At 47.4% G+C, this 25,367-nt stretch overlaps 5 protein-coding genes across 5 annotated transcripts; all 5 read right to left on the minus strand.

Annotated features, from left to right (window-relative positions):
- Positions 1 to 163: 163 nt before the first annotated feature.
- On the minus strand, positions 164 to 1,639 carry pgaX-1 (Exopolygalacturonase X-1; the record flags this gene model as incomplete). Its single annotated transcript, XM_031152655.1, has 3 exons — positions 164 to 747; positions 796 to 1,221; positions 1,273 to 1,639. 3 exons carry the CDS (start codon positions 1,637 to 1,639, stop codon positions 164 to 166), a joined length of 1,377 nt encoding a protein of 458 aa, XP_031002797.1.
- Positions 1,640 to 4,784: 3,145 nt separating this feature from the next.
- On the minus strand, positions 4,785 to 6,243 carry FKH2_1 (Fork-head transcriptional regulator; the record flags this gene model as incomplete). The annotated part of the gene is made up of 2 exons (XM_031152656.1): positions 4,785 to 5,300; positions 5,362 to 6,243. The coding sequence occupies 2 exons, from the start codon at positions 6,241 to 6,243 to the stop codon at positions 4,785 to 4,787; spliced, it is 1,398 nt and encodes a 465-aa protein (XP_031002798.1).
- Positions 6,244 to 7,378: 1,135 nt separating this feature from the next.
- LHYA1_G007730 (Uncharacterized protein) lies at positions 7,379 to 9,312 on the minus strand (the record flags this gene model as incomplete). Its single annotated transcript, XM_031152657.1, has 3 exons — positions 7,379 to 7,396; positions 7,450 to 7,482; positions 7,570 to 9,312. Coding segments are annotated over 3 exons (1,794 nt in total), but the record flags the coding sequence as incomplete, so codon positions are not given.
- A 574-nt stretch (positions 9,313 to 9,886) lies between these two features.
- On the minus strand, positions 9,887 to 12,825 carry Fbxl7 (F-box/LRR-repeat protein; the record flags this gene model as incomplete). The annotated part of the gene is made up of 2 exons (XM_031152658.1): positions 9,887 to 10,252; positions 10,366 to 12,825. Coding segments are annotated over 2 exons (2,826 nt in total), but the record flags the coding sequence as incomplete, so codon positions are not given.
- A 3,257-nt stretch (positions 12,826 to 16,082) lies between these two features.
- On the minus strand, positions 16,083 to 19,751 carry SPAC4F8.11 (putative WD repeat-containing protein; the record flags this gene model as incomplete). The annotated part of the gene is made up of 2 exons (XM_031152659.1): positions 16,083 to 17,394; positions 17,455 to 19,751. 2 exons carry the CDS (start codon positions 19,749 to 19,751, stop codon positions 16,083 to 16,085), a joined length of 3,609 nt encoding a protein of 1,202 aa, XP_031002814.1.
- Positions 19,752 to 25,367: the final 5,616 nt, after the last annotated feature.

A 25,367-nucleotide genomic window follows, 5' to 3' on the forward strand; every position in this document is an offset into this window, starting at 1 on the left:
AGTTATTCGATTCCAGGCAACGAATTCCACTCCCGTAAATTTATCATCTCAGGTATGACTGAAGATCTGCATGCATTACTGTTGTATCAATCTTCTCTAGAATTAAAGTAGAAAAAATTTATATTTTGAGCTTGGAATTTCTTCAAAAACTGTTGTGTCTCGCTCAATTGAACCCCTTATAAGTATCCGTACAATTAACATCCAGAGTCGCCACATCAACATTCAAACAAAACGCATCCCTTTCACCCCCTGTACTCTGCACATCTATGCCCTGCGCTACGATATTACTACAAGCGCTATCACTACTACACGCAAAAGTGCTCGTCTCCGGCGCATACTTCTTGCTCGTCTTGCCCTGAAAATTCGTAAACAGGACATCAGAAATGGTGAGAGGCGAAGGATATTGGAGACAGAGCGTGAGGTTGGATTGGCCGTAGCATTGGTCAACTTCGATGGCGTAGTCGACGTTGTCGACTAGTATGGTGTCGTACGTTATGTTTTGCACGAGGCCGGAACCGCCTCCGCCTTGGAGATCGCCGGAGAGTGCGGAGGGTGTGTTGGGCCAGACTTTTATGCGGGCCGCATCTGAAGCATTATGCATGGAGATGTTGTAGACGTAGATGTTTTGCACGATGTCGAATTCGCCTACGTATTGGCCGAGGGAGCCAACACTAATTCCGTGAGAACCGTTGCAGAAGAGATTCTGGATTAGAATATTGGTGCTATTGGGTTTGAAAGATATACAGTCTGTGTTTTTGATGTCAGTGAAGTTCAAACTCGGGACAAGAAACTTACCATCTCCATTGTTGATATGCGAGTTTTGGATCACGATATCTGAACTTCGGTACGTGTCCCATCCATCAGTATTCTTCGCTACATTGGCGCTTTTGCTTCCACCGGCAATATTGATGTTATCAAAGACAACATTCGTTGAGTTAGCTATGAAATGATAGTATTCAGGCGAATATCTCAGAACCAGGTTGCTTATGGTAGAGTTGTGAAGCCCGTCAAGTCCAAACAAAACTGGCCGAAGAGTATAAATGTTCGACGCGTACAAATCATACCAAATTTGACCATTACCGTCGATAGTTCCTCCACCAAAGATATTGACATCATTTCCTCCGAGTTTGAAGAAAGATGTGACATTTTGGAAAACAAAGCGGAATGAATTCGCTTGCCAATAAGTCGTATCGTTTGAAAATTGAATATAGGATTGGACGTCTAGTTGTAACATTTAGTGTCTGTGGAGCCTGGACGTGAGCTGAAGCATACCGATGTCAATGTGGTTAAGGAAAGTCAAATCGAGAGCTGTCCCAATTGTATACTTCAATCCTTGTTTGAATACAACATGACCACCATTGTTGCAATCATGAAGAGCGTTCAAGACATACGTTGAGTCATCACTCACACTATCGTTATAACTCTTTACGTAGCACACCTTGTTCCGAGGAGGGGACCAGGGCGGGGGCTGGTGTGGAGTCTTTGGAAAACAAGAGATATTCGGCCTGGGTGAAGTGTGCTCTGGAGCTTGATGACCTTCAAAGCTCTGTATCCATGAATTTTCAGCCTGCCATGTTGGATTGGCAATTGAGACTGTTGCTGATGCAACAGCGAGGATTGCAGGGAGCTTGAAATGCATCCTAAGGTTATTGCAATGCGGGGCCAATTAAAAGTGATAGCTTTTACAAAGATGAAGCTCTTCAAGCTTACTCTGGGAACCATGATGGCTTTATTTCTTGCTCGACGCACAGGAAAAGTAGTTTCGGTAAGCTGCGGTGATAACTGCTCGGATATTCTTCCGGATACCATGCATTTCCCAGCTTGGCAACGAAAACAGGGGATTTCCTGGTTGTATTGACCAATAGGATTCGTGTCCATTGTGGAGAGAACAGAGCTCCCCAGATTACTCCATTCAAAGTTGAAAAATTAATGTTGGAGTGTGGATACCCCCGCACTTCAAGATGTTCCGAAAAGCTTCTCATTTGTTGAAAGGAGATGGGGTCAGGTACGCGAACAGCATCCTAGTAAAACACTTTGCGGGGAAACTGCAATTGGTGGAACTTTCACTTAGTTATCCGACCGACTGCCAGGTCATTGGGTTTCCACTTGAAAAAGCGAAGGGTGGCAGGGTGGGAAAACTCTCTTATATTTTGACCCGGAAAAATTGAAAGGCTTTGTCGAGTGGCTGGGATGACTTCATCATGTGATGTTGAGACGCCTCGATGGTACTGACTACTTCAGTTTTGGCAAGTACGAATGATTAGACTCATTATTGGCGCTTGGCAAAGTTGCATTTCAACTCAGTTAGCAAAAGAAGATATCTAAAGGTTCAGTGCTTTAGCTGGAAAGTTCCTCGGGGTTATACGAGTAAGCTAGTTAGACTGGTTTTCAACCAGATTTACAACACCTGACTCCGAAAAGTTTTGGGGCTTCTCAAATGAACTCCCCGCGCTCTGGATTACTCGGTCGCTCTCGAGCGCTAAGTATCAAGTTATTAAAAAATGTTAGTTCGATATTATACAGCCAACATGGCGCTTACACATGAGCAAAGGCTCAACGGCATTGCCGGCGACAGTAGTAAACGCTCTGCAGCGCTTTCCGCGTTTATACCAACCCCCACCTCTGCTCAAAGCCTTTCCATGCGCCGCTGCTGATCCGGCGCTCTCTTGCATCCATCCATACCTGAAGCATGATCCGAAACGGCCGCTTTGCCATTGCAGCTTTACCCTGCATTTCTTCAGCGGGGCCTTAATAACTACTTGCAGACAGCAGCATGACCTTTTGCATGCATAGCGTGAGCAAGATATAGCAATCTGATTGTGATATATCATATTCGTCCTCTCGTTTACAGGAACAGCGTTTAGCAGCGAAAGAAATGCTCTGTCCTATGCGGCTAGCCACACCGGCTCGGCCCTTGCCAGAACACACCACTCTTCCTGGATTTTAGGGGTGGGAAATGCAGACCAGGCCTCGAAGAAGAGAATATAAACGAATTCCTCTACCAGTCTCCTGCTATGCTGTTGCTTGGCGTGCTAGTGGCAGTTAATAAACCGTCAATGGCGTTCACACTGTCAGCGGCTTTCGAGGGCGGATCAAACGGCTATAAATCAAGAGGCAGCGTTTTATTCCCGCGCAGTTTTCCTTGGACAAATAGATTGAGCAGAACATTGTTGTCATTGAGATATTTCGTGGAAGGATCTAATCTAATCAAGATCTCGCATCAGATTATTTAGCCGCCAGGATCTGAAGATCTGGAAATCTTGGGACTCCACTGATCAGATCCTCAAAACCGAGCTCTCGGTTGATACAGTACCACCGATCGACGACGAGCATTGATGGGCCGCAAATCGACGTGGTGTTGCGATTTGAATGCATATTCGATCATATTATGCAGATGCCCTTTCTCGGAATCCTTCCTCCTCGGGGTTGAAAGTCCGATTTCCTACCCTCAACTGCAGGAAACTCCTCCATAGCTAAAGGGGGGGTTTCCACCCTCCTGATATATATCCAAGAAGTCTCAATGGCTTGTGCCATTTGTTCGGGAAACGACAAGGGGGTTCCGCCCCGGTTTATAGATTGTGACCCCGCCATCCCGCGAATAACTCTGCTACTTGATAACCCCCCAGCAGCTTGGGGTAGCTATTGGCAATGATTTCGGGTCCGCGCGCCATGTCCTCAAAGTAACCCTGTAGCTTGGCACCGCCATCCCCACGCCCACAATCCAGTCCCAGTCTCTGGCGAACAATTCCCAAGGTGGCACTCGAGTGCATCTCAGCCTGGTCGCTAAAAATGCTAGATGCCGTCGGCACCCACTATCTGGGCTTGAGGAGACGCACTCCTAAGCCAATGACCGGAAATGTCAGCTTTCTGCGGGAGCAGGGATCTTGGTCCCCGTCCGGCGACCTCCCAGACACTGCACGTTAGACCCTGGATTTACCCCATTTGCAGAGCAGAGTCTGGTTGATAGGATATACCGGTACTCAAGATGACCCACTCACGACAGACAGTATCGATACTCACTCGGCCCACTACTGTAAGGGGAGTCTGGTCAAGACTGACGTGATAAGAACCTTATAAACCAATAACCTCTACGGTTCTGTTGCTGGACCCTTCCCTTCCTGGACCATAGCGTAGGCACTAACAGAATAAAAACAAAATAAAAAATTAAGTCCTTTTAAAACCCGCAAATCCCTTCCACCCACCTCCCCCACGTCCCCCATCTCCCTGATGCTTATAATGCGAAAAAAAAAAAAAACGACAAGTCAGAAAAAGTCTGTCTCGAGAATCTGCTTCAGATTATCTTCTGCCCTACACTACAATGTTCAAACACTCAATGCTGCAGTCCAATTCATCTAAGATGCATCAGACCCCCCACTTGCACGCACAAACCCAATAAAACCACCATCAACAGCAGACACAATCCAATCCAGAGGCAAGATTCTCATTAACGCTGAGCTGAGCTGAGCAGAAATGATGATATGATGCGAGCAAGCAAGCCAGAAAACAATGCACATTTGCAAACCGCCAAACCCTGTATCCTTATCTTGATGTATGTCCACCCAAAAGTAATTAATGAGACCGTATTATCAACCATGCCATGAATGAGGCAAAATCAATCAAGCAGCAACCAAAAGCAATAAACCGAACCAGGCCGCATCGTTCTATTTCATGTCTGTCTGTCTGTCTCCCGCAAAAGAAAACAACAGCACGCACTTTATCCACCGGCTGTACAATGCACGATACCAGAAGAACCCGCCTCTGGGACCGCGTCCCGTTCGTTTCAACTAGTAGCGTGGAAGTCCATCAGCAGAAGCGTAATCGTGGTTATTCACAAAGATAGGTCCATGATCATCAATGTAAACTCCCTGTACGTCTTGCAGCCCACACATATCCTCATACGGCATTTCGAGCTGCTGTTTGGGGAAGAAATACGGGTTACACCCCGCACCGGAGATATTCTCATGCGTAGGTGGCGTTGGGGGTGAGCTATGTCGCTGAGTTTGGAAATGCGAGCGTAGGAATTCGTGTCCGTGCCCATGTCGTGAGCGATGAGTGCTAGACATGGAGCGCTGTTGTTGTCTTTGCATCTTTGTTTTGCTAGCAGAGATTCCACCTTTGCGGCCGGAGCTTTGGCGTGACGGTGCAGGGTTCTCCGTCTTCATGAATTTTTTTGCGCCGGTGCCTTTGCGGTAACGGGTTGTGGATTGTACGCCGTCTTTGATGGCGAACTCTTCAAGGACCCATTCGGTTGACTTTTTGGTCTCATCGCCGGGCGTTTTGCGCTCGGTCTTCTTGAATGCCTTTTTTGTACCAGTTAGCGTTGAATCATTTGTTTTGTTGACATGGGTCAGATAGGCTTACAGCATTCATTGACAAGTTGTGACGAATGCTATTCATCCAGCCTTTAGTGTCTGAGGCGCCTTTGGCGGTGTGTTTTCGGAACCACTCATAGATCTCTTGCAGAACCATCGAATGATCCGGCGCGCTCATAAGCGCTCGATAAATCAGCTTGGCGTATGGTTCATCTGCAGAAGGATCGTCCCCATCAACGACTGTCATTTCACGGGAACTGATACCACCATCCTCTGAAGGTTCACTAGATGGTAGAGAGAAATGAGTTGGTTTATTGAAGGGGAAATGATCAGAACTAGGAGTTTCGTGCGCTGGCTTTGGGCTGTTGCTAATGCTCAGTCGTGAGAAATTGTGTGAGTTCTCCAAGGCATCGAATCCAAGAGAAGTTGAAGTTGGTTCTGTGGAAGTCTGCATGTCATTCTTGTTGGGATCCATCAAGTAGGCAGAAGCATCAAATGGGTCAACGGCCATGTTACCGCCGTCATCAAGCATCCTTGGGTCGCATGGGAAAGATGTGCGAGGGACTTCAGAGTAGCTCATGTCTCGTAAGAAAGGACTATCCTGCTCGTTAGCGACAATACTCGGAGAGTAATCGTAGTAGTCGTTGGTGTTTTGGTTTTCAAAGTCCATCGGGGTGTGGTTTGGGTAACTCCAGACTGTGGAAGCTTGTGGCATGGCCATCGAGGTGGTGAGACTGTAATTGTTGGAAGGAATGTTGGGTACGGTTGAGGGAGTGATCATAAAGTGTTGATCATTTTGAGCTCGGGGAAGACCATCAAAAGAGACCATCTGGTGCGCTGATTGCAATGGGGCCCCGGAGCTCTCGGCATACTGAAAATTCAAAGGCAAGCTGTTGATTTGAGGCCGACGACGGTAGTGCTCCGAATTCATATTGAGCGTCTGAAAACAGACCTCTTCGCTTCACGGCCTATGATGTGGCTAAGGGATGAAGTGTTCCTTTCAGTTGGATTGCTGTATTGTACTACAACTTGACGGATGACGGGTCGGAGATTTCGAAGAATTGGGAATGGCAAAGGAAATCAGATGTAGATATTCAACTAGAGTATCTAATCCGTGGAATTTGAGTGGATGAGAGAGACCATGCGGGATGGCGCTGCCAACGCATGGGTACAAGCTCATGGAAGGAGTGATGCAAGCCTCGTTTGTGCTCCGACGGGAGCATGGCATATTTTTACTTAAGAGAATGGGCACCCAGCTATTCAAACGTTCAGTAGCAATCGCTTGCTTCTTGTCACCGTAGTGCCGCAAATAACCAGAGACGCACTAAGAAGCGCATCATGGGTACGTAGTACACATTAAGCCGCTAGGGAGGCTGCATGCGCTAAAGGCACAAGACTGTGAGGAGAAGGGGGGATATGAGAAGTAGAAACGATTACCAGGTTGCACCGCAAGCCTCAAGCAGGCTTAATATTTGGCACCGTGGTCCGGGCGACGGGTGTGGATCATCTCAGTCCCATGGAGAGTTTCTAGAAGAACGCTAGAAATAAACTTTACCATCACTACTACCGCCGTACCCGCAGGGAGGATGGGCATCTACCGGCAGGGACTGCTTTATCATTGGGTGTTGCGACAACGAGAGGTGCGGTGGCAGGTAAGACGTATTCCAGCCAAGAGAACGACATCTGGAAGGCGCAGGTAGCCATCCCTTGAGCCACACATTGCGAAAGGGATGACAACCGTCACTGATTGCGCCAATGGGTCCTATGGTCAGCCATTTCAACAATGAAAACAATGCGAAGCTTTTATGCTTATGTACGCATTGTGTTTCCAACTTCTGCATGCACCCAAGCCTACTGGCATGCGGGAGGGGAGATCCCTTACCCATGAGCTTCAGAGGTGATACAAGGGTGAAGGAAGGGTGGGTGTGCGACACGGAACACGTGCGAAAGTCTGGAACATTTTCTTAGTGAAATCATTGTATTTCGTAGCCTCTAATGAATACCTTATTTCCCAGGTCCAAGGTCCCGTGGCGAGATACCCTAGCTTGCTAGCAACCCTCAAACGATCACTTTCGATAATAAACCTGCGACGAGTCAGAAAGGTAAGGATTAATGACTGGGGGTGCTCGGATCTTACCTTTTTGTACTGGAAGTGCAGTTGGAGGATACCCTATGTGGAAGAATAAGTATTAATGAGCAAGGGTGGTTGAGAGGATCAATTGACGCGCGCCTGGAACGGCAGGGAAGATAAGCGTACCTTGTCGAAACTGCTTCGGAAACCGCGGTCTCTCTTTGCGCTGTAATCCCATTCTTTATCAACGATGCGAAATGCGATATCTTCGTAGGGTGGTCCTGCGATGAATCGAAGCAGGCAAGTATCCTCCTCACCGGCTGGAGCAAAGGATTCGCCGCGTTTTCGACCATGTTCCCGAATGATTTTGAACGTGGGTGCTTTGGCCTTGTCGATGAGGTCTGGATAGAATATATTGAATTTATAACCTTGAACTACCTTTGGTGGTGGATTGTCGTGGTCATAATGCGTCTGGTTGTACTTGTTCCACTCGTAGCCCATCTGCACACGATTAAAGTATCGAGGTTTCCTCGGTCGGTATTTGTCTGCCCATTGTGGTTTGGCCGCAGTTGCCACAGATTCTTCGCCGGTAAAGATTTCTTCATCCTCGTTGACTCCTCGAGCAACTTCGCGTTCGTACAATGCTTTGGTAGCTTGTGAGAAGTCTTCACTGACAATTGTCGAAAAGCGTTGAGTCCCTGGAGGAGCGGTGCTTGTAGATACTTGGGCCGTTCTGGCAACCGAGATTGAGCTTGCTTTTTCCGCAGATAGCTGTCGCGAGGGGACATAACCAAGTTTCAAAATTTTGCGACGCTCTGCCACGACCTTTCGCAGAAATACAGATTCATCCACCACGTCACTTGATTTATCCTCGTTGTGCAATTTAAGAAGAGGTTCTGGATCATGCGCCGAGTCATACTGGAAAATGGGTTGTCGTCGGCTCAAATGTGAGACATTGCCGTCCTGGACCATATTCTCGGATCCTTCTTCGACCACTGGAGAAGGTCCCATCAAGATCTCCTGCAATTTTGTCTGTACGCCTTTGGCATCCTCTAGTTGTTGCGTTCGTAGAGTTTCCAGGCGACTGTCGAGAACTGACTGGTAAACCTTCTTTAGTTTTGCCTTCGCCTTCCATATTAGCAGACTTCGCAAGAGCTGTTCCCAATAATCCACATCGATCGGCTCGTTTGATTGCAACTTGGTTCTGATCTGCTTCTCCAATGCCTCTAATTGCTCATATGTCTTTGGTCCCAACAACTTGTCAACATCTGAGGCGACCGAGCTGACAGCACGGCCTTCGGGTCCTTGAGGCTTCAATCTCTGGCGGCGGTCGATGCAGATGATGTGCATGGTTTTCCAATAATCTTTATTCTTCGCATTCGTCTCCAGGGAAAGATATGAGTTGATGTCAGTCTCTAGCTCTCCGAGTTGGGCATCATTGAGGCCTTCGAATACACCCTCGGGATCCACGACATCGATCTGAACTTCCTCTTCTTCATCATCTTCCAGCAGATCTCTGTCTGGATCTATGACTCGCAGAATGACCGCGAGCCAGTCAATTGGCTTTGCTCTGCCTTCCCGAACCCGAATGTCTGCCTTTTTCTTCGCCTGCTTTAACACAAAACTATCCTCCTGCGAAACCCACAGCCGAGTTTGCTCATCATCTTCCAGGTTGTTGGTATTCCGAGCCGGTCGAGTGTCGGGAGTTCTGTTTCCAGAGGGAGTTGGGCGTGCAGGTTTTGAGATGCGAGAAGTTGGGTCTCGTCGCGGGGCGGTGATATCTCTGGCAGGCGAGTCCCGACCCGATATCATAGCTCTCCTTTCGGGATTCATTGCGACGATATATCCAGGTACGTGGTTGATTTGGAGTTGCGCAGTCGCAAACAAATCTTGGCCTTGTCCCTTGTCGCCTCGTCGCCTCAAGGTTTCACTAGTGGTTTAAATTATTCGCTTACGTCAGCCAATCTATACCTAAAGGGGAATCGTATGGTGTATAGTAGCTTCCAGCCTTACATATATATTACCCAACAATGTTTATTATCCGCTTTCAAGAACCATCTATAACGTTAAGAACATCCCAACCTACAAAAAAAGAACCAACAAACTAGCCAGTTAGATCCGCCTAAAAAAACACCATATCACATCACATCACATTCAAGCACATTATAATATAATATTCTTTCAATCCATAGTATATCCATCCATCCATGCACTTGATCAAGAGAATTCATTTACAACCAATCCATCCATCCAGCTAGATAGCAAGCTCCAAGCTCCAATTCCCACCCATGCACCCGCGCCGCATCGAATATGGAAATCATTATATGTTCAAAGATACAAAAGCCTTGTTCCAGACTTCCTGACGACTAGCCGTATAGCTCGTAGCTCGTCTAAATCGTACTTGGTTTGTACAGTGTACACCTCCTCAGTCACGCTTGACCGTAGTGACGAATAAATGCGAGGTTCATATACCTCACCTCACCTCACCTCATCCATCTCACCTCCACCCCCCCGCCTTCAACCCACCATCCCCCTTCCTCGTCTCGAACTTAAGACTCTTCCGCCCATAAACCCTACGACTCCTCTCCTCGCCCCCGCCCTCCAACCACCGCGCCAGGTTCTTACACTGACTGACATCGAAGCGCTCCAGCACCGTACAGCCTTCCACCACGGCCTCGACGCCCACGCCGGTGACACGTACACAGCCGCGCACGGACAGTTCTTTGAGCTCGAGCAGATGCAGACCGATGGAGCGGAGTGACGAGTCAGAAACGGCGCTGCCGCAGAAGGAGAGTTTGAGGGAGGAGAGGAGCGGGCAGCCGAGGGATAGCACTTCGGTTGCTGTGTCCGAGAGGGCGCAGCAGAATGACTGTTCATCCCCTCAAAATTAGCCAAAATGATACAAATGATAGCCACCCCCGTCTTTCTAGAACAAATATGAATCAAGATGAAAGAGGGGGAAATAATGAAAGGGGGACAAACCAAATCCAACTCCCTCAACCCCTTGGCCGCATTCGTCAAGTACACAATTGCATTATCCGTCAAATACGTACAATCCGCCAGAATCAGCCTCTCTAGCTTAGTAAACTTGTAAATGCTCCAATGCTGGAAGCCGCCATCCGTGATCGTCGTGCACCGTGTTAGATCAATACTTTGTAATCTCGCATGCGCGTGGACGGCGAGATGAGCCATGCTGCGATCAGTGACGTGTTTGCAGTAACTTAGGACAAGGCGCTTGAGCTTGGGGCATCCGACTACTGTTCCGACAGGAGGAGCTTGTGCTTGTATAGCAAGCGCTTTGGAATTGCTGGTGCGGGAGTTTGATGCCTGGGGAGTATTGGGTTCGGTGACAACCCATCCTACGATTCGCGCAAGCAGGTTATCAGATACTTTCCTGCAATTCGAGAGGTCGATTTCCTCGAGCTGTTTCGCGTTGTTCGCCATGTCTAGCACGGCATTCGCACTGATATCCCATACGGATTTCATCTTCCACGAGGTCGTATTGCTTCCACATTGAGTTGAGAGTGCCGTGAAGCCTTCGTCTGTTATGTGGAAGCAGTTGCTAATGTCGATTGTGCGGGCGCGTTTGCCAACAAAGGGACATATGAGCGTTATCAGGGTGTGGTTGGTCACGGTGCGATTGTAGGCGGAGAGGTCGAGATAATGGCAGAGGTCCTGGGAGTTGGTTAAGAGTTTGGACCAGTGGAGAGAAACGCGGCGCAGGCGCATTAGTTGATAGATGTCTAGATAGGTGAAGATGGCTGTGAGGATTCCGTCGGGCAAGATACCTCTATTGTATTGGCTTGGTCGTCTTTCTAAAATCTTGGGTCTTTTGGAACGGAAGCTGAATTCCGAAGGAGTGACTGCGTGGGGTACTTTTGAGGGTGTGGGCGTTGATGTTCTTGATCTCGTCCGCGGACCGGGATTTGAAGTAGGTGAAGTAGGTTCCTCTGGAGCCTCTGTATTTGGGGGCGCCCATGAACCCCTTCTAGCCCCTCTTGTTCTCATATTGTCCATATCGACGCTGAGAAATGGATCTGGATCTAGAGGTTCCAGCACTTCCATATCCTCCGCTCGACTTGGCTTGTGCGGACTTGCTGGTTTCGAAGGAGTAAATGTAACTTGAGGTAAGGAACCTCGTATTGGTGTTTTGATACGCTCTTCTAGTTCCAGCTGGTTAATCGGAGGTCCATCAACATCTGTCATAGCTGTATCCTCGCTGTCAGGTTTCGCAATCCGCAATTTTGCCGTCGTTTCAACCTGCCGTTTTATATCAGGAGGACATCGCACCCAGAGCTCCTCAAGGACTTCTCCACTGATCATCAGACACTCAACTGTAGTAATAGACCGAACGGTAGCTGTCCTTCTGGGTGCTAGAGCCAAACTTGCCACTTCTCCAAAATACTGACCCTGCTTGAGTCGCGGTCGTAAATTGGAACCCCTTGACGACGGGTTAATAGCTTGCCCATTTGCAGTCTCATGGATGACTTCAGCTTCTCCCCGCACTATGAAGTATATTTCATTTCCTAGAGAGCCTTGTGTAATGATGTCTGTAAATGGCGGGTATGTCTTCGGTTGAGCGCTCAGTCCGAGAAAGTGTAGAATGTCAGGCGGTAAAGTTGAAAAAAGAGGCAATTCCTTAAGCGTCCGTCTCACATTCACAAATCCACTCCCTAGCGCACTCCCCGCAGCTATATCCTCGATTCCCTGCGGACTGGGAGATTTTCGCTTTTTCTTATTTATTACCGCTCCGCCCTCAATGACTCCCACGTCACCAGTAGCGACCTCTCCGGGTGCCGCTTCTCTTGCGACCTTCCCCCCTCTGGACGGGAGCGAAGTAGAGACAACTTTTGGACCATATCCACCCTCCTTCCTCTTCTTATTCAATATTGTAAGCCGTTCTTGCGCCTCCTCCATGATCGCTCGTTCCATCTCCGGAAATCCAGGAAGCTCTGCCCGCAGATCCTCCTTCTTCAGCACAACCAGCAGGCATTTCGTCCTGGCGATAATAGTAGCTGTCCGCGGCACGTCCATGAGAATCCCTATCTCGCCAAAGAACGCCCCGGGTCGCAGTTCCGCGTATGTAGCTTCGCCATCGCGCGAGGTGACTGCTACGGCACCCCGCACTAGCCAGTACATGGCTTTGGCATCGTCTCCTTCCGTCAAGATGTGATCGTGTGGTGAATGGACCTGTGGGCGCAAGTGCTTGCCAATCGCAGCGAGGAAGGAGTCGGGGGCAGAGAGGAAGAGGGGAAAGGAGCGTATGCGGTCTAGCAGGTCGAGTGGCATATCGGGAATCGTCGACGCTGTTAATGGAGAAGGCCGAATAGGCCGAGTAGGATGGGCATCACTTTCAAACGCGCGGATCAGGGACAAAGAGTCCGGTATTGGAGCTCCATTGCCTCGGAATGGAGAGCTAGGTCCTCCTCGATTTCGCCGCATAGTTGCGGAGTATATTTATGTCTCAGCGGTAAACCTGTCGCCCCGCGCCTTCTCCTATATTCAATTCGGCCTACTGGCCGTCGTGCCAGAATTACTTTGGTATGGCCAGCTCTGCAAATATGGCTCAAAGGATTTGGGATATCTTCAACTTTCGAAAGCCGCAAGAGGCGAGGCAGGGTACAGCGCAAATGCCCAGCTCTTCTTTTTTTTTTTAAAATCTTTCGAGATATGTACAAGAGTAAATTTCTGTAGGAAAATTTGTTTGTTCGATCGGGTTCCCGCGCGTTAGAAATGGTGAGACGTGTCGGTGAACTAGTCATGAAGAAGTCAGTTCTATTTCCATGTAATTGGTGAGGCTTCCCCTCCGAGCTTTACGTGAGTTGGAGCGAGAGGCCTTAGGACTCACATTCCAGAGGACTCTTGGCTGAGGGGTAATTCTGTGGTACTGCTTGTCGCTTGCACTCAGCTCAGGCAGTATACGGAGTCTCCAAAGTCAATGAATAGCAGGAGGGGATACAAATATGGCGAAAGAGAGTAGAGCAAGGTAAGATACGAGTAGGGTAGGTAGGAGAGGAGGTAATGTAATGCACGGAGCGCTTTTTGGTAGATGAGGGTCGGCGACGCCTTCTCCGTATTTCATCCACACTCAATTGGCTTGCAAACGGGCAAGGCGAAACGAGATGCGATGCAATGTTCCGGCAGGATGAAGCTGCGGTGCGGTGCGGGATGGACTGCGCTATGACGATGCAGCGTAGTGGTGGTGGTGTCGTGACGGAGGTGGAGGTCTTCACACACGTTCAGTGAGGGTGTAGCATTTACATTTATTACCGTAATTATCTGGGAATAATAATAATATTTATCCATCGTGTTAAAATATATATGTATGTAATCTGACATACGGATTCAGACTCGCAGACCGCTCCAGGAATCTTTTTCTGCCCCCATTTATGTGCCTACACTACATTCATTCAGCTTCTTACTGCGGCTACGGCCACCCACGGCAACAGCACAGCACGCACAGCCACAGCCCTCGCGTGCATTGAAACGTGAGATTGCTTATCACTTAAGCTTCTTCTTCACTCCTTCTAGAAGGCCACCTGGCACGTTTCTCAGCCCTGTCCCTGTACCTCCGTACCTCCGTACCTCCTCTCACTTCCACCTCCACTTCCACTTCCACCTCCCTATGTAAGGTACGTTACTCTGGCGAACCCGATGCACGTTGCACTCGTTGTGATTTTCATTTTGGTCAGCACCTCCTACTCCTACTCGTACGCATGTCGTGAGATTGGTGAAACATCTATTTACGACATTATCCATTTTCAATACCGGCAAGGCCGCTCGTCCATGGCTTCATTCATTGCTTGATTCATCCCCGTCCTGTACTGTGCAAGCATACGAGTACTGGATTTATAATATAGGTATTTCTGGTCCGTGTAAGATTACTAAGGTAGTACTCGAGTACCTCAAAACGTCCATTCAACACGGTAAAACTTACCTACCCAGTCACAGTAACAGCAGCAGCGGACAGGGTGGTCAATTAATATATCATCCGCCCCCTTTACACTGCAGTCTGCACCAATATGCCTCCCGCGAGTCCCACCCATACACCACCCCCCCTCTCCTTTCCACATCGGAGGTACCCGGAATCCATCATTAATTATCGACAAAGACTCTGAGATATAAAGCTAGCATTTAGTATGTCCCTAAACAAGAGTAGGCATTTTGTTCTTCGACTGCTTCATTCGTGAGGACTAGCTGGCAGATAAGCATACACTGCAATCGGATTATTCGTCACTTGTGGTGTAAAGAAGAACGAAGAATAATCATCACCGTTGTTTTCCAGGCATTGGATGGGGTGTTAAAAGGTTTATACGGTACAGTTAGTTCGAGGTATTGGATTTCGTATAACGCTATGGAGTAAAGGCGCTTGTTTGTTAGCCTGATGGAGTGAAATGAAGCTTAAAGTTGAAATGGCTGCTTGCTAGTGGAGAAGCTGTGGGTATTTACCGCAGTTCTTATTTCTCCCCAGCCCAAAGCTACCTATGGACACAACTCTCACAAGAGATTACCGGTCGTTAATAGGATGTTGAACAACATTAGAGTCCTGTAGATAGACGGCTTTCGAGAAGTGCAAGCTGAAAGAAAAAACCGTTGATATGAACCTGCGCAAGCCTCCGCCGTTTGGGGATTCAGAAGTGTTCTCGTAAACATAGCGACACCATGTTTCCATGTTTCGAAAACCTCCCACGTCAGCTTCGACCCGGTGCTCCATGCCTCAGAAAAGCATTGATAGAAGCAACAGCCAGATTATGCAGCAGAAGCATCTGATACTTCTCCGCCAGGCAACAAAGCTTAAGACTTTTCCAACAACCCTCCATAACATCCCCATCAAACCTCGTCTCCAGGCTCGGCTTCCCCAGCGCCGGCAACTCCCCCTTATATGCCCACTCCACCACGTCGTTGGCTGGTCGATGTCTAACTGACAGGATTGATGATATATATGCCTCTATATATTGGGGGAAATGTTCTCATAGTTGTATTGCAAGGTGGTTAACGCGACATGAAAGAGAGGTTGACGCGTCGAGGTGAGACGGAAAATGCGGGTTCACGTGCATCCCTGTCGAATTGGTTAATGATCAGCATTGAGAGTCAAAGTAGGGTAATCCGCTGGCAGACTACTAAGAGTCATGTCCGAGTATCACTTCGTGATCATCTTGTAAGAAAAAGTTTTCATTGGGAGAAAATCTGGAAAGTCCAGAGGAGACGATGTAGGAAAGAATTCCTACCCATGACTGAGCCCCCTCCGTCGTGCCTTCCTTCCTTCCTTCTTCCTTCCACCGCAACTTCGTGAAACCATGACTTTCTCCCAGATTGCACCTCCAAAGCCATTTCAAGAAAGCCTAAAGTTCGTAGTAAGACCTGACTGTAATGATACGACGACGACAATCCTTCGTTCTGATATGATGACTAGAATTCCCATTATTATACTCTATACACCTCGACATCTACAAACCCACAAACCATAACTATCTGCAAACGCCATTGGAATAATGTACAGCAAATCCCCACATGGGTATCTGGCCCATCCTGTCGTCTAAACCGAACGAACGCCTATCCAATCCCATGCAAACCCAGTCCTTCCTTCATCCCAACTCCGGTAGATGGAAATAAAACAGATATACAATCCATCACTCAATCAAGCCCACTCCCAATCCCAATCTCAGCCTCGGCCTCCCTCCTCACCAGGCGCAACAAGTTTAACACTCTTCTGCCTCGCCAACCCTGCCCCCGCCCCAACCCCCCAGCGCAACCCTCACGCCCTCCACCGCCTTACTCTGATTAACCTCCCTCTGATCTCTCCTCACACTCCTCGGACCCATCGCCCTCCCACTCCGAACCAAGCTATCCACTTCTCTCTGCTTGACCGCCTGCTTCTCCTCCCACCTCTGTTGCCGCCACGCGCCAGGTAAACAAGGATGCAGACACCCTTCCAGCGGACAACAACCCCCAGAATACTTCTCGCCTTCATGAAACTGCGGCCCGGAGTGCCAGGCTTGCATGCAAGCGCTGTGTCCACCGTGACCGCAGCCAGGACATAAAAACCATACTGCGCCGGCTTCGAGGACAACACCGTCAGCCTCGTACTCGTCGCGTAGGTCTGTGTCGAGTTCTCGCTGGCGACATATAGCGCAGGCGTCCATTGATTGCTGACAGCGGGGACAGCGCCAGACGGAGTTGGGAATTAGGGGGTCTGGATCGAGGGGCTTGTTGCAGTCAGTGCAAAAGTAGCCAACAGAGATGTTATCTTGAGCTGGCCCGAAGACTGACGGGTAGGTCGGAACGCCGAGGTTGCGGAGGAGAGCAGCTTCGGTGAATAGTTTCAGCGTTGTGAGGCGATGGTGGTATTGGATTATTATAGCGTTGGCCTGGATGTTATCTATTGCGGAAGCGGGGAGAAGAGGGCGAAGAAGGAGTATCATAGCTGCGGCATTCAGGGCACCAGTCTGTGTTTCAAAGCTAATGGCGCGCTTGACGAGAACAGTGGGATTTATTGGAGAGATTGTAAAACCGGGGTCTCTCGGCCAAGGGAGGAAGTCGCTTTCGATTATGTTTGGGTCTTCGGACACTTTCTCTTCCAATTGAGGAATGTTGGGTTGCTTCTCTTCAGATTGAATTGCCTCGTTATTGTTTGTAGACGGCACTGAAGCTTCCTGGATGCGAAATACGGGAGGGAAAGCTGGGTTGAAAGAGATTCCGTTCTGAGCTTGGATGCTTGATGCTTGTGAATCCGTGACATAGTTCCCACCTAAACTTTCTGACTGCATGGGGACTTCGGAATCGACACTCGGATGGTATCTTCCGTTGTTTGAGAAACTATTCTCCCAGTCGGACACTCGATCTCGTAAGGACTGCCCATTATCACTACTTGAAGAACTCAGAAACTTTGCTTGATGAGATTCGCCAGACGTTGAAAACATTTGAAAGCTCTCTGCAGAATCATGTCGCTTTGGTTCTATCCTCTGAGGTGGCGAATCTCGTTTCGTATAGTCGAGTCGAAGAGGCTGTTTCCTAATTGGTGCATGATAGTCAACTTTTGGAGAAAATGAGCCCATACCGTAGAAGTCATACCCTTCAATACTTGATGTTCTGTGTTCATCAGAGTGAGGGGCTCCAGGCACAGGTATAGGACTAGGACTTGTTGAAGGTGAATGGACCGGTTCCGGAAGCTTTAGGATATCCTCCTCCACCGTTCTTAAACTATGCATGGCTTCTCGCGTCTCTTTAGCAACACTGTCGCGCATAGGACGCACAAGAGGAGTGGCAACATTTGATGTGCTCTCTATATCTTCTGAGCTAATTGACTTTCTTGGTCGGTGGCGTGGACTTTCATGTGGTGTTAAACTTCGGAGTGGCTTTCGAGGGGTATCGCCGCCGCCATCTGTTCCCAAGTCAAAGTCTCGTGTGTCTCCTTTCGACTTATCCTTTGGTTGAGGTTCTGGAATCGCTAGCCGAGTTTTGCGATGATATTCAGCACGTCTAGTTAGGAGAAGGTTCATAGTATATCCAAGGAGTCGCCATGTCTGAGCTAGACGGTAATGACCAACTTGCTCGGCCGTCCGTCCGAAGGATTCCAGGATCAAAGCTGTCCGGACATTGGTTGGACCAAAATCAAAGGAATTGTGATTTACCATCCGCAATAAATAGCGGTTTGTATAATATTGATAGGTTTGACGCTTCGCAGTGGAAGGTGCATGACCAATCGCCATGACTTGCTGGGGTTTGTAAAGCCCTGTAACCAAGACTGCTTCCTCCAACGACATGATATTATTATCGACCATACCAGTAACATTAGGAGGAGTTGTGCTTAGGGACTGAGTAGAGCGCCCGCTGTTCTTTCTTCGGTGGCCTTTCGGTCGCCTGGGACCCAAGAAACTGCCTACAACATCCTCTTCTGAATCACTTCTGCTGACGCTAAACTGAGGTGTATTAGAAACATGTTGAAAGCTCGGTGAAACTTCTGGTGATGTTATCGATGGACGAGAACGCCGTCTGGGAATGGGTCTTTCCTCAAGAAACATGAGGACAGTTCCTGTCGGGGAAAAAGCAAAGGTCGAAAGAGCTCGGCGATCAATAACTTTCGGGACAAATGCAACATCAGTTTGAGTGAAGTTGCCTTCTCTATCGACACTCCACAACAAATCGCGGGTATTCCAAAGAAGTCCGGTAGGTGAAGAATTCCACTGTTCGATCTCCTTGAATGGCAGAGACGGTCTTGCAAGATCCCATATTTGCACCGCTGAAGTTTGATATCTTGTGGTACTTGAGTCATCATACGCGACTGTGACTTGTGCAGCTCTATTTCCTTGCGCCGTGGCAGACCAACAAGCTGGTCGCCAAGAAATATTAGATACCAGAGCTGCCGTCGCAAATGTATATCGTGGCTTCTGTTTACTGTCGGATTTCATGTCCCATACGTGACAAAGTTGGTCCATACCACTACTAATCAGATGATCTCCATCTGGGTGCCAAGCAATGGAGAAAGTGTGTGAATGAGCTGCAAACTTCAAATAGGGAGAGCTGTTTCTCGATATATTCCATTTCTGGATCATGCCAGAATCCGTGCAGCATGCAAATTCCGTCCCAGTTGTGGGCGACCATTTGACATCCCGTACTGCTTCCGCATTGCACTTGAATGAAGCTATGGTTTTAAACGTCGGACCCCTTGGACCGGGTATAGGCTTGCTGATATCGAACCACTTAACCGTTCCATCCTGACTTGCTGAGAGAAGCCATTCGCATCTGAATGGGTTTATAGCCAATTTATGGACCTGCCGGGTGTGCTCTTGTATCCGTCCAACCTCCAGACCCTCCGCAACGCGATTCAAGTCATAGACGGTAATCCTCCCATTCCCACAAGCCGTTACAATCGTAGTATCCAGAGCGCTATGCGACCATTTGACGGCTTTGATATTGAGCTGGTCTTGTGTCGCAGCAGTTGGATCGTGGGCTGGCGCATAGCTGGTAATGATGGCGCGAAGGTCGAGCTCCTCCGTGATTGTAGAGCCCTCCACCTTTAGGATCTTGAAAACCTTTGGCCCTGCTATAACAGCTCTTTTCCCATCTACAGATCGGTCCAGGCAAGCAATGGGAGCTCCCGCAGAGAAGGTGGTATTTTGCGATGCGCTTGGTCGAAGTTGGGGCGAGTCGATGGTGCTCGAGTCGATACTTTCGCTTGGGGTTGCTGCAACTGGACGCCCCAATAGCTTTCTGATTGACATGTTCCCCTTGTTCATCCTGGCAGAATGGGTCTCCTTTATGGAGGCATCTTTGAATTGCCCATACGAAGAGTGGTGGTTGTGATGATAGCATCCTATCTTGAAGATCAATACTGTAACCGGCAGAATTCTGCGGGCGGTGAGGGGCATTGCATCGCATCGTTTGTGATTGGCCCCCTGTTCTACGCGAGCTCACTGGACGTAAAAAGCGACAATTGACGAGCAGGTCTCAGTTAATATTTATATGAGTTTTATGGATGCTTGTCGATCTTTTAAGTAAAGGTATGATTAGTCTATTTTATATAGAAATGTAACAAATGAGTTTAGTAAGTACAAATAGAGCGAAGCATTAAGGGTTAATAGTAATAAAGAGTTATAGATCTTGCGCCGAAGAAGTAGAAGTAGACTATTGAAATAGAGTAGTGATATAATCGAGGACGATTATGATGTGGACTATCAGTGTAGGCTATAGGAATTCCCAACATGCAAGAGAAGGGAATCTGGGATAGTGAGGAAGAAGGAGAAAAAATGGTTGAACCATAAAGGGTAGTATTATAGACTAATCATAAAAGAAATACAATAAGGGAATAGAAGGGGAGGAAAAGTTAATGGACCGCATAATATTACACCATAATGTCCGATAAAAGTTTAGGATTTGAAGTTAGTCCATGCAATTATGGTAGCTATTTTAGTTCTTATTCTGCCACTTTTAACCATTTTGCGGTACCCCATCTCCTCCCGTCCGTCCCAATCACTGGCAGTTCGTCCAAATGCAGTAAGGCTCGCAACCCTAGCATCCCCAAGTTCGCACGGACATAATATCCTTCCAAAGGTTTTGCATCTTCACCACAATACATGATCCAGATCAGAATGTTGGCTTCTTCCTACGCTCAGCGAGCGTGCAACCGTGGTCGGTGATGATACTTGCATGGTGGACGAGTCTATCGTGTGATGCGGGACAAGACAGTTCGCCATGCTAAGTCTGAGATCAAACCTGAATGATGAAGGGGTGTTAGCCTCCGAAATCCATTCAAGGATTTTTTATAATAAGAGGGAATTGGGGGTCCAGATCAGAATGCCGGTTCTTCCTTTTGTCTTTTTGATCATCATGATATATATCAGATGTTGATATTTCATCATCATGGACCGATTAAACACTACCACAAGAAATTGGGGTACACTTAACCAAAAAAGATCAGTGATGATACCCCACAGGAGGTCTGGCCACCAATCCGCGTGGACGTGTTCCATCAGTCCATCAGGAATGGTTGGACTCCTCCGTGTCTGGTCTGAGATCGGAATGGAAAGACAAGTCTGGCGAGGAGAGAACGGGGTCGACGAGGACTATTCAACTTCCAAGTATTAGCATAGTTCCTTCTGCAGATTATAAAAGCCGATGCTCTGTAGCTGGCTACCTTGGTGTGCCAAGTGCCACATTCAAGGTGTAGAAGGAAGGACTGACTTACTTGCATTCTGTTCTCGCGCTTGATTGCTATGCTTGTTGTGCTAGATACCATGAGGAGACAGGGGCAGGACTCTATTTGCGTATAGTCTATGCGTTCCAATGATTAGCAAGTGCTGTTCGAGCGTGCGACGTCCTCGTCGTGCAGTTCTGGTATCGACCGACCGCAAGGTGCATCAGGGTGTTGGAAATGAGCGAGGACCACTTACTATTTCTTGCGACCATCGTTGATCATCTGTCTCAAAGCTCAATCTTCTTCTAGGACAATACATAATGGAGGGTTTCGGGGGGTGGGGGGACCGAAGTGTTCAAGTGGATAGAGGTGGGAGAAGGAAGAGAGCGAGGTGAGAAAGCAAGGACTCTCTAATCTTGATTAAGCCTTTAATTTTCTTCCAAGTATGGCAGGCATGAACAGTCTTTCAAGTTATCAACTAAAAGTATTATATATTTCTAGCGCTGAGTATAAACTGTGTGTTGTTGGAGAGGAAGGATCCCCTTGACATCAAAATATAAATATTAGGGCAACCCAAATAACCCAAGCACAGTCAACTCCTATGAGTATCTCTGAAGAGGAAAATATTATCTTAGAGGGAGAAAAGTTCTCTGGCACAAAATAAGGAAAAGATCAGGAAATTTAGTTTCTACCGTCCAACATTTAAGACACCCAGCAAGAACCAAGCAGCATGCGTATTATGTTATGTTTTTAACTGCTTCGCAGCATGCCTGAGTTTTTTTATTTTTTTTAGAGCCACCAAAGAAAGCCTAGCAAGATGAAAACAAGTAGCCCAATAGACTGCAAGTCAAAGGTAGAGGCTGCTAATGGTATGTGTTAGTAAAGGGGTTAAATTACGTGGACACTTTCACAAAACATCTTCTTGTGTGCATAGTATATTCTCTTTTTCAAGCATGCCTTGATGGTCTAGATATCTAGAGGTAATAATTTAATACGCAAGTTTAAGTAATCGTTGACTCGCAGTACTATTCCAACATGAGGCGGACGAACAAACTACCGATACCTGGACACTGGACATGGAGCAGAGCAGACCGGTGTACTCTTTAATAAATATCTCTGTTAGCTAGAGCAGTTGGATCTGAGTGAGAGTAATTTCCTGCTCACAATACATCTACTTGCTCTTTTTGAGACATGTCGGCTTATAATTCATTTAAGCAGCTACTCCTATCTTGAATCCCGGCAAGATTAGGCAGGTGCGCTCCAAGTCCGTGACTCCAGCTTCCATCAGTTTAGTCTCCGCTTACTGGCTTTTAGAGACTAGTGGAGCCACGCAAAATGGACATTCTTCTATCGCACTCCTCAGAATCGACCGTTGATCCTACTAAGTCACAATGGACTATATATCAAGTGAGCCGAATACTATATACCTATGATGCAACATCCTTCCGCAACGCTCTTCGTGTTAATCTCCAGCTCGAATTACATATAACATTAACCATCCAATCTTTCGCTTTGAACTGGTCGCAGCAGAGAGCTGCAATGATCATATTTAGCGATACTCCTTCCAGGCTATACTCAGATGGGGCTGGTGATACCCGCGGCAAAACAACAGGATGGGGAGTGGACATTGTTTATCTATTATCTATATAAAACGATATTATGTATATTAATACACACTTTACAGGTTTTACTCCTATTTCCCCTCTTGATAACAACGAGGAACATTTAATTGAGTAAATTGCTTAGTGTGAATTAAGAACTCTTGCTGACATATAGTTATAGCTATATTGCTATACATAGCTGGGGAAGTTATGCACTTGGAGGATTTAAAGCCTATAATAATACTTATATGTAGCTTCGAGATTCCCTAGCCAAGGATGTTCCTTGATTACAGAAATTTATATATAGATACGCGTATGATTTAACTACGGCCCAGTGGGTTTGCATTTTTGAACTGCTAGAGACATAATCAATACTATAACCAAAAACAGACTAGTGGCATACTTCTACGGAGCGTCTTTCTGAGCTCCGTTGACCAACTGCAATTCCTAATAAGACCTCCGGTCCCAGCAACCCGATACAAGCAAGGCCAAATTTGTCGCGAAACTTCAACTAGGGAGTGTCAGATAATGCGGGGAGGACATACTGTGGTCCAGCAGCAGAGACCAATAGCGAAAAGATATGAGAACATGGTATCGGCAGTGCCACGCACATTCGGGGACGGGGTCCAGCCTGAAATGCCAGTCCCGGTAGTAGAGTTTGAGCTGTTCATTGAAAGCACATGTAACCTAGACGGACTATAAGAAAAGTCGATGAGTAACAAACTGGCATATGGAAGAGGAGAGGGGCTGGACGATATCATTGTGATATAAGTATATATTCCAAGTAAGATATCCTAGGTAGCTTACGTTTCAACCTCCTCCTTCTTGCCTCCTTTCAAGAAAGAGGCTTGACATATGGAATAATATGTCAATCAGATATCGTTTCTATGAATAGATATTAGCACGCAACCGCTTCGCGCAGACTTCTATTCACAACGACCAGCACACTGCTAATAAGGCTGCGCCCTTTTTGAACATGCACGTGGTGCATGTTTCACAAGCTAAGAGCCACCACTTTTATCAATAGATGTTTTTCCCCCCTTTATAGATTTCTGGACCTTTTACCGCGTTCAAGTGCTATCGCTACTTGGCATGGCCACAAATAATAAAACTCAACAATCGGCTTACAATGTACTCATAGACGCCCCCCTCCTTTTCTTGATGAATCTGGAGCACTTGATGTTCAATTTTATGCATTACAACGATTGATTTTATTGGAGGTATGGGATTTAGATGAGAACTAGTATGGCGCTTAATAGAAGTGCAATCATTTACATTGCCATTGTGCTAAAGTAGAAAGCTAAGGACTCAACTATAATGTGCTGTATGTGGAAATATCCAGATTATGCTTAGTAAGCGAGGTCGTTGTAACTTGCTACCATAGTGCTAACACAAAACCCAGAGGTTTCGGGGTTGCTGGTGTGTTCTAATACTTTTCTTAGGCTTCTTAGACACTTCTGACTATACATTTATTCATAAGAAAGAGAAGGCAGATTGCCAATCAGTAGCCCAGCATTGAATTAGATATCTCCTATAAAGAAAAGATAATCCTGGAAAATACTATGGCATAGATGAAGTGACTGTTCCGTTTGTTTGCAAGTTGCTTTGAGGCACTTTCTGACAATCTCGCCTAAAATAGGGGGTCATATCTAAGATTCATTCATCCGACGTCGCGATTGTGAACAAGCACAACGACTATGTGGGATTTGTGGGATTCGTCAGAACTGTACTCGGAGTCATGGAATTCTAGACTGATTGAATCTTCGATGGTTCGTTATAAGGGATAAACTCAGCGCCGTTATGACTGCGCTGCGAAGCTGATGATAGATATAGTGCGATTGTACATCCCTAACATTCTAACATCCTGCTCTTTTGACTTCTAAGCTCTTCTTGAACGGGTGAATTAGACGCAGCTATCGGGATAAAAATACAGTACAAGTAATTCTTAATTATCTTCTTGCCCCCAGCCTACTTACTGTACCACATAACAGCCAAACAGCCCAAGATCCAAGTGTCCAAAAACACGTACCTAGTCTCACCCATCTAATCCAGGCGTTCTAATGGCGAGGGATACCGGGGAAAGCACAGACGGACAGGAAGCAAAAGTCCTAACCTACACGCAAGACAAGAACCGCGGTCTCGACATCCAAGACTCAAACGCCCAACTCGCAGCACCCACCACTCAGAACAAAACCGCACTCCCCTCAAACAAACTTCCTATAAACAAGACCACGCACTCCGCGCATCTATCGCTGGGATATCTTCTCAAAATCTGCGATCCCACACCATCTACATACCAAACCTCGCTATTCCCCGCATTCGAACAAGCCGGGATCCTAAACGATACTAAGTTTACACGCAAGCGATGGTATCTTACGATATCCAGCAACTAGCAGCATCGAAAGCACAAGCGGAAACAGGCGAGTCCCAGTCTCTATTACATGTAAACGATTCATGACGAGTTGCCTCTTTCGGCAGCACAGCGGAACAACTGCGTCGGAGATAACGTGGCGGTCGTGGGTGGTGGTCGCTGGGGATGAAGAGAGTAAAGGAGTCATATACAGCATGATGTTCGGAATAGAGGGACGCGGTCAGGTATCCGGGAAGCGTATGAGAGGCAGGGATCACTTGACCCTATGGAGATAGGGGACTTTTATATGGACCCTGAGAATGCTGTGAGGAGGGATGCTTTTCCTGGCGTTGCTTGGAAGTGATAATGTTAGGCCTGTTGCGTATATGCTGAGGGATCA

The sequence above is a fragment of the Lachnellula hyalina genome, assembly GCF_007821495.1.
Source record: "Lachnellula hyalina strain CBS 185.66 chromosome Unknown contig00150, whole genome shotgun sequence".
Taxonomy (NCBI): Eukaryota; Fungi; Ascomycota; class Leotiomycetes; order Helotiales; family Lachnaceae; genus Lachnellula; species Lachnellula hyalina.